Here is a 9,439-nt window from a genome sequence, read left to right as displayed (position 1 = left end):
TAATTAAGAGGTGAAAGGATGAATAAATATCAGCAAAATGTTAACAGAACTGGTACAAATGTAAGAACTTGACAACGCAGTTTCCGATATGCTTCAGTCCGTCCACCAAAAAAATATATGGTTGATGGAAGGAAAGGATGTGGAACGGAACGGAAACAGAACGTATAGTGTGCAAAGCGTACTATACGTTCTAACCGTACTTCTATTGTCCTATTCATTTACATGATATAATATTTTATATAAACGGAAGGGAGCTGCTATGGAAGGTATAGAGAGAATCAACCTTTAGGGATACTATTCCATATTAGGTTACTTTCCTCTATCTGTGGTATAAATCCAATAATTTAATAGATATGGTTTGACCGTGTGATATTTGTATGAATATGCATCTGATCGGTAAACTCGACTACACTAAAATGTGCTTCTTGAAACGCAAGCGCAAGATTTCTGTGCAATCTATACTTTTTGCTGCTATGCTATGCTGTAGCAGTAAAAAGAGCTCTCTGCCAAACGACCTTTCTCAATACCTAGTGCGATCGACTGCAGCGTCATGGTAACGACGCCAGGCGTCGTTGTACAGGTGAGTGACTCGACTACACAATCGAATATTTTTCGCCTTTCTTCGTTTTTATCAAGGGCTCAACTTTCTTTAGCAGAAATCAGTTATTTAAGAAATATTTGTTTATTTAGTATTTGAAAGCCTTTTTGAATAGAAAGTCACGAAATGCATTATTTTCAGTTTTTCAACTTCAGAATAGCTGAAACCAGTTACATGAAAACACGTTTCTGTTTTTCATTCTAGATATTTTTTTCATAGACACGCAAAAAACTTCTTGTGGAAGTGGACAATTTTCATTTATTGTTAAAATATTATATAGCAATATTTGAAATTGGAATTATTCGTAACCAGACGCGTTTTAGCTGACAGCGTGTTTCGATTGCTTTGTATCGTTTTGATTTGTTGGTTCGTTTTTCTTTATTTTCGTTTTTTTCACGGTACGGCATTGATGTCTAAATTACAGTATCTACTAGATTAAGTTCATATCTACACAAGAAGAGTGTTTAGAATGTAAAGCAGGAACATGTTTTTACGTAACTGAGTTCATTTATTCTAAAGAGAAAAAAGCGAATGATGCATTTCCGCAGAAATTTTTTTATGATTTTGTGTTTGGAGATATAATAGAAGTTTTTTAGATTTTGCATCACTTAAGTCAAATTTTTTACAATAAAATTAACTTTCCCTTTCAAAGTTGTTATTCATTCTTTTTTTTCAGTTTAACAATACTTTAAATGTCAAATTTGACGGTCACCTAAAAATTTAAGTAACTACTTAATCTATTTTAGAGCAAAAAACGCTAATTTTATTCTCAATCAACTATAATAAAAAAATCCACATGAAGCGGACTTTATCAATGTGGCAATATATACCACTGAGTAATTACCACATAAAAACAATGCGCTGCTAACTGATTGGTCTAGTAACGAGACATGCGATTAAACAAAATTATCTGAAGCCCGTACTTTATTCGATAAATAAACAAAATTAGTTGTACAGTACCGGTTCATAAAGCGAGGCATTCTAGAAATTTTTTTGTTCAAATAGGGTTTTTTAAAATGTTCCAGGTCCGTAGCGTAGGTAAACATCTGCTGCCATATTTTGTTAGTGTCATAGTCTACTTCTGGTGGCTTCAACCGTACGGTACTACCCCTACAATTCCTATTATATTAAGGAAATGTGCTCCCATTATCAGTCTGATGTATTTTATAGTTATTGTAGGATTCAAAAAACAGTAAGTATTACTACATTTTTATTATACCGGGCGCGTCTCAAAAGTGGCTCACCTATATAACTTTTTTATTTTTTCAGTTTATGACAGAAATTAGAATTGATTGACGTAATCAATTGTTTTTGGTCACTTCCTGTTTCACCGGAAATGACTACAACTTTTGATTTTTAAATGGCACCCTGCTTGGTATTTTTTACTTTATTCGATAGAAAATAACACTCTGAATAGAATGGCATATCATATTATGTCAACTTTTGACATTTTTGCATATGGTTTATTTGAAATTATAACTTGCGGTTCGTAAAGAAAATTTGACTCGAAATACCAAGTAATACTAAATATGCTAATGAGCCACCCTCGTTCCATTTGAAAAAATTGAGAAATGATTAAAAGTACGATTTAAGCATTTTTTAACCGGCCAGGACAAGACACTAAAACATTAAGAATTAGTGTTTTTAATATAGCCAAGACACTCTAGATTGAAATTTAAAATAGGATTTTTTTATTAAGCGAGGATATAAAAAGTTAACATATGATATGTCATTCTATTCAGAATGTCATTTTCTATCGAATAAAGTAGAAAAATGCGGAAGGTGCCATTTAAAAACCAAAGCTGTAGTCATTTCCGGTGAAAAAGGAAGTGACCAAAAACAATTGAATACGTCAATCAATCCTAATTTTTGTCATATACTAACATACCAAATCTCTTTTTTTTATCTGAAAAAAAAAGTTATAGGGGTGAGCCACTTTTGAGACGCACCCAGTATACGTTCACAGTTTTTTTACCTTTCTTTGAAATTTAGGTCTTTTTTTAAATTGATTATTTCTTTAACCTGTTACATTTTTTATATATTTTATTTTTGTAAATTCAAAATTAAAGATTTAATAAACAAAAGAAGAAAACTTTATTATGTTGGTAAAATATTAATTCTAGTTATTTATTACATCCCCTTTTATTGACGCCACGCTACGTCGCTGGTCACTCAGGTTTTTTAGTAATCTTCCCAAAATCTTCCTAAGATTTTCAGATAGTCTGTCATTATTGGGGATTCATAAATAAATGGCTCAAGTAACAATTTAGATAGTTTACATTGCCAGAAATGGAAAAAAAGATGTGGAAATAAAATCATTTTTTGGAAATGTGTATTTAGAAAAGGAGACAACTAACAATTCTTTTATTCTATTACAGATCCGTATATCCAAGAAGAATATTCCTGGGTTTAGTAGCAGACTGTATAGGCGACATGCTTATACTCTGGGATAAACTATTTTTACTAGCCATGTTAGCTTTCTCAGTGGGACATATCAATTACATTATAGCATTCCAATTAATACCTTTAAAACCACGGTTGGGATTGGTGTCCTTCTGTTTCGGCATAGGAGGTAAAAAGTGATTTTTTTTTAAGTTTGTTACATTTAAATGATGTCTTTAATTATTTTCAATATTAACCATTTACTACAAATTGTCCCATCTTGAAATAAGGATTATATTAAGTAGAGTGAAATGATACTGTAAATAAACAAACTAATTGTTTACACATATCTCTTTGTGATAATTTTACTTAATTGATCCAGTAGCGTATTTACAGGGTGGTCCGAATTGAATTCGGGAAATTTCGACAGCATATTCTGCAGATAAAATTAAGGAATTTTTTTTTTATTTTTTATTTCGAATTTTTCCAAATAATTTCTGAAGTAACCGCGATATTTGGATGAAAATTCGTGTCTGAAGGGAGCTTGTGTTTGGAGAAATTTATATTTATCACTCAGTTGTTTTATACAGGTACGGGCGAAAAGTTATTATCCTCAAACCAGTTAAAAATTATGTAGGTGGTTCCTTCTAAAAGTAGGAGTCACCAGGAGTCACATTGACATCAAAATCAAATTTCTCATGCCAAAAAATACCCAGACACCGATTTTTATCCAAATATCCACTATAGTTCAGATATTATTTGGAAAAAACTGAAATAAAAATTGAACTTTTACACCCTGTATCTCCGAAACGAAGCATTTTAGGACATACATTTATACGAATTCTTTTTTACTTATATGTCTGCAGTATATGCTGCTAATGTTCGAACTCGTTATATTGACTTGTTTTAAAAGAAAATTATTGAATGTGTGCTATTTTGAATTTTAACATTCTAAATTAGGGCTCAAGCACACTGACGACCAGGTCGCACCGGCCAGGCCGCACCTACCTCTAAAACCATTAAATCCATTAAATCAAATGAAATGGCACATACTAACGTCCTGGCCGTCTGTTGATCGTTGCGACCAGAAGACTGCACGGAAATATTATTATTTTCTGCCGCTTGTTGCCGGTTTTCTTCCAAATTAATAATTTTTCAGATGAAATACCTCAAATTCAAGGCACAATATTTTATTTTCTATAAGATATAGTGTTTTAGTGTAGTTTTTGCACACGTGCAGAAAATCCAAAGAAATAGTATACAGACTGGATCAAAGGTAAACTTAAATCTAATCCCTTTTTTTATCAAAGGTCGATTCTAGTAAAAACTCAAAACATTTTTATATGGCATACCTACTCTATTTATGGTTAGTATGATACCTGTTATTATACCTTTGAGTTTCGATGTTTAAAAAATAAAAAAAAATAATATTTAAAGTTTTTCTACAACCACTTGTTTTTTTTGCATGCGCAAAGCCGTTTTCACATAAAATAAAACAAGAAGTTAAAAGATAAAGACTTCTTATTTTATTTGTTATTTTATTTGGCTGTATGAACGCATGTACGGTATCCCATATAACCAACTTTCTTATTTTATTTTATTTTATTCTTATTTTATTTTATTTGGCTGTATGAACCCACCATAACTTAAACATTCATAAAAATAGAACTACTGTTGTAGATTCTTCATTATACTGTAAACATTGAAATAACTGGAAGCTAAACTTTCTACCTGCTTATATTTATAGCCAGTGTCTGACGATCTTTTTTTACGATGACCCTAATATGTTTACTTCTAAAGTCGATAAGGGCACCATATCAGTAGAAAAAAGAAACAGAATATCTCATTTTTTGTCGGTCACGCGTACACAATGCTTTTTGTTTGTTGTGAATATCAACTTCGCTTTTTAGTTAACTGGAATATTTTAACATTTCTGAAACAATATTTTCTAATTGGTAAAAAAGGGTAAAACCTATAATATTCTTTGGTAAAACGTAAACAATCGTTAGATTTGACAACTCTGTTGAAACTGGTCGTTCATCTGGCCGCAGCCGACGGCCAGGTCGTTGCGACCTGGTCGTCAGTGAGTTCGAGCCCTTAAAGTATTAATTCTTAATTCATTTTTTTTATTTAATGGAATTTTAAATTCCAATTTGCACTAGTTTAATATACTGTACGATCGAAAAAAAACGGCGTCAGCGATGGCTGTGAAGGGAGGATCGCTGTCATTTCATATGGGGAATGTCATCGATGTTTATTTTCAAACCAACGGGACGCCGTTTTTTTTCAATCATAAGGTATTTTAGTAATCGAATTTTTTTAAGCTGTCGCCCATTTGTATCCAGGTTTAGCGAAAACTTTTGTGGTTGGAGTTCCTATATATTGTTTCCTAATGAATTTGATGATCTGGAGAGCAGCAGCACGTTTACAAGTAAATTTAAAGTGAACATTTTTTTTCGAAATGTTATATTATTGTGTTTGGTATTTCAGACTGATTGGACTTGGCTACAATTGGTGACATGTATTGGAGCTGTGCTTTTTGGACTATCAGATTTTATAATTGGTACAAATCAGTTCTTGGATCCGATACCACATGCTCAGGTAAGGTTAAATGATTTGCCCTACCAAGCTATTATTAGTAACAATGAACGAATTTATGTCTAATATATCAATTATTTCCGATGTGTTCAATGTTATTTCCATGTAAATGCTAATGCATATGCCTTTATTATTATATTTGATTAATTTTATCATCTAGGTACATTCTTTCTCCGTAGTTTGTTTTTTGGTTCATCTCAATATCTTTAGTTTTGTTGGAGATATTCGCTTTTGAAGAAGACAGTATCATTTTTTCGTAATTTCGAGAAAAGATGCACATAGATTATAAAATGATTTTCAAATTACTTGCTTTATTAACATATTCCATAGGGTGTTCCAAACTTTCACGAAAATGATTCATAGATGGGAACTTTTTAACTTAGAAAGAGAGTTTAAAAAGGCGAATAATTTAGATACAAATTGCTTAAAAATTCATCAAAATCGGTCCAGTAGAACACAATATATAAAACTTTAAAATACAACGATCACCATTTAACTATAATACAGTCTATTACTATTACGAGCACTAACAACTAAATGTTCGGACAAACAAAAATTTATTAAAAAACTTTATTTTCAATAACTGAATTATTTACATTTAAGTATATTTTTACATTTAAATTTAATTATATTACATTAAAAATATATTAAAATCTAGTATTTAAATAGTTTAGTTTCTATAAACATTAAAATAAACTGTAGGCCAATAAATAAACAAAAATATTGCACAATATCGTGAAAACTAAATGTTCGGACACTTTAAAAATTAACTGTACTAATATGGCGTTAGATCGGCATGAACTTTTGCAACCACTGCATGCCCGTTTGGCATTGCTTTTATTAATAATTGGCATACTCCAGAGTAAAAATTTTACCATAATTCACTTAATATCATCGTCAAATGGGCAACGGTTTCTTGGGGATCCTGGCATAATTTTTGTTTTGTTTTATGCCACATGTCGCGATAACATTAAGGTCCGGACTATGCGAAGGCCATGAGGGGACCTTGATTTTCATGTCCCTAAACCATTTTTAGTAGTTTTAGCCATATGGCATGTCCCGCCATCCTGTTGAAATATAAAATTCATATCCTGGTAAAGGTCTCTCGCACTTGGCACAAAACTGTTTTTCAAAATTTCTTGATATTTTGACACATTAGTTGTGCCTTTCTACCACCTCATACCTTCCTAGACCCATTGCGGGCATAAACTCTAAAAGCATAATGTCTTTAGGAAATTTCACTGTCCATTTTCATAAAGATCATGTATGCGTGCAGATGTAATCCTTGAACTTGCAGTTTGCGATTAGGATTATCAGCGTCGGATTGGAACTTCTGGTGTCACAAACTACAAAAATGACATTAAGGTAAAAAATTTAATTATTTCCCAATCCGACGCTAATAATTCCAATCGCAAATGGCAAGTGATATAGAAGCAATATCGATATAATAAATATAATCGAACACCGCTAGAGTGTCTATTTGATAAAGATTGCCTCAAAAGGACGGTGAAATTTTCTAAAGGCATTATGATTTGAAGGTGTATATATAAGGCCCAGAAAAGTATGACGTGGTAGAAGGGATAATTGATGCGTCAAAAAATAAAAAAAATTTGAAAAATATTCTTGTGTCAAGTGGGAAGGACAAGGTCATGGCCTTCGCACAGTCCGGACCTTAATGTTATCGAGACATGTGGCATAAAACAAAACAAAATTTGTGCCACGATTCCCAAGAAACCGTTGCCCATTTGACGATGATATTAAGTGAATTATGGCAAAAAAAATTTTTTGGCGTATGTCAACCGTCAATTATTAATAAAAGACAATGCCAAACAGGCTTGCAGTGGTTGCAAAAGTTCATGCCGATGTAACGCCATATTAGTACAGTTACTTTTTAAAGTGTCCGAACATTTAGTTTTCACAATATTGTGCAATATTTTTGTTTATTTATTGGCCTACAGTTTAGTTTAATGTTTATAGAAACTAAACTATTTAAATACTCATAAGAAATGTTAGATTTTAATATATTTTTAATGTATTTCTTAAATGTAAATAATTCAGTTAATGAAAATAAAATTTTTAATAAATTTTTGTTTGTCCGAACATTTAGTTGTTATGGTTCGTATACGGTGTTAAATAAACTGTAGTAGAATTTTTTAGGAGGTGTACTAAAATACATTTTTTTCAGGTTCTTATAATATCCACATACTATGCTGCTCAACTTGGAATAGCTTTAAGCGTCATGGAGCCACCATATTGATATTGACATTGACATTTTTAAAATTATATAAAGGTATAAAATATACATATATTATGTTAATCCACGTCCGACTCATATAGAGTAGAATGGTTAGTACAGTACGTATATTATGTGTACGGCATGTGTTGATCAAATTATATAATGTACCTATATTATGCACTAAATTAGTGCAACTATGTAATTGTGATATTAAATTAATTTAGGTTTACAGGGTTCTTAAAATGATATTATATTAAATAAAAAGAAAAAAAAGACATGTCTCTAAGGGACAGAACAATTTACGAAAAATGTACTTATATGCTATACTTTTTTAACTTCATTCGCGTTTGTGTGATAGAAGACATTTATTTTTAACAATTAATTATATCATCTGATTTAGATAAATATATATTTTTAACAAGATGCAAAAACTACGAAGTTCGACTCACCTGAATTTAACTGATGTGCCACAATTAATTTATTTATTCTAATAGAAAAATTGTCGTCACGTCGGTGGAGTTGGAAAATATTAATACTTAAGGAAAGTTTATGTAAGGGTGGGGGTAGTTTTCAACCTTCCCGTACTTTTTCTTGATTTTTGTCAAAGGCAAATGTTAAAGCACTTAGCAAAACATAGACACCTAAAATATCATTCAAGTCGGAATAACGGTTCTTAAAATATCTGAAAAACGTGTTTATTTTTTTAAAGTTTGATGCCCCCTAGCGGACAAACGCAATTTTGCATAGAGATAAATTATCTATAGACAGTAGATATATCCTACATTGGGACACCCTGTATATGGGGATGTTTTTGGTCTTTAGGGAGTACATACTCTATTTTCTATACGGTATGTTGCATAGTGCACGGTAATTTTGCATACTGTACAATCAAACAAAATCTTAAAAAAGACATAAAAACTAACACTGGATAAATATGAGTTTATTATGTCAGCTCAATTATTTTTTTTTTGGGAAAAAATAGGTGTGTCTTTTGTCTTCCAACTATTTGAAATAGTTATAAATTTAGGTAGACTGCACAAATTTTATCTGTGATTCTTTCTTACGTAGGTACTCAAAGAAAATGTAATAGCTATAAGTTAAAATTAATCTAAAGTGTTATTCTATTTAAAATGTTTAGTAGGTATAATATGAAAATAAAAATTAGTTCAATCTGTATTTTTTTATTTATTTTTATATGAATCGTCGCAGAAACATGTGACTGTGGTTAATTAGTCTTCTTCAAATTGTCAATCTTTGTTAGCCATGCATGTAATTTAATGAATTCTTGAAAATGTGATGAAAATAAATCTGAAACTTTAGCGGTGGGTAAGTACCCAATAGGTATAATAAAGAAATTTGGGTATATACTTGGTTTATACCCAAATATCTGACAAATTGTTGTTAAAATTTGTTATAGTGTATTGTGGCCAAATACCCCAGTTTTTTAAGAAATGGACGAGCTACAAACGAGTAAATCATTAAAAAAAAATATATATATATATATATATATATATATATATATATATATATATATATATATATATATATATATATATATATATATATATATATATATATATATATATATATATATATACAGCTTTTTATATTATTTGTTGAAATTA

General features: G+C 30.7%; 1 protein-coding gene across 1 annotated transcript; it reads left to right on the top strand.

The window, feature by feature from the left end:
- Window positions 1-494: 494 nt before the first annotated feature.
- LOC115881964 (lysoplasmalogenase-like protein TMEM86A) lies at window positions 495-8,988 on the top strand. The gene is made up of 6 exons (XM_030899724.1): window positions 495-580; window positions 1,624-1,790; window positions 2,977-3,170; window positions 5,305-5,411; window positions 5,471-5,581; window positions 7,764-8,988. The coding sequence occupies exons 1-6, from the start codon at window positions 551-553 to the stop codon at window positions 7,833-7,835; spliced, it is 681 nt and encodes a 226-aa protein (XP_030755584.1). The 5' UTR covers window positions 495-550; the 3' UTR covers window positions 7,836-8,988.
- The last annotated feature ends 451 nt before the right edge of the window (window positions 8,989-9,439 follow it).

This window comes from Sitophilus oryzae, unplaced genomic scaffold, assembly GCF_002938485.1.
Source record: "Sitophilus oryzae breed Bouriz unplaced genomic scaffold, Soryzae_2.0 scaffold_1111_pilon_pilon, whole genome shotgun sequence".
In the NCBI taxonomy this organism is placed as follows: Eukaryota; Metazoa; Arthropoda; class Insecta; order Coleoptera; family Curculionidae; genus Sitophilus; species Sitophilus oryzae.
Note: the sequence above shows the minus strand (reverse complement) of the source record. Positions and strands in the feature narration are given on the sequence as shown.

Excerpts from the sequence above, each read along its gene's own strand:
- LOC115881964 (XM_030899724.1), top strand. The coding sequence starts at position 551 with ATGGTAACGACGCCAGGCGTCGTTGTACAG. Across the intron at positions 1,791-2,976 it reads ATTGTAGGATTCAAAAAACA|ATCCGTATATCCAAGAAGAA; the intron begins GTAAGTATTACT and ends ATTCTATTACAG. Across the intron at positions 3,171-5,304 it reads CTTCTGTTTCGGCATAGGAG|CTGTCGCCCATTTGTATCCA; the intron begins GTAAAAAGTGAT and ends AATTTTTTTAAG.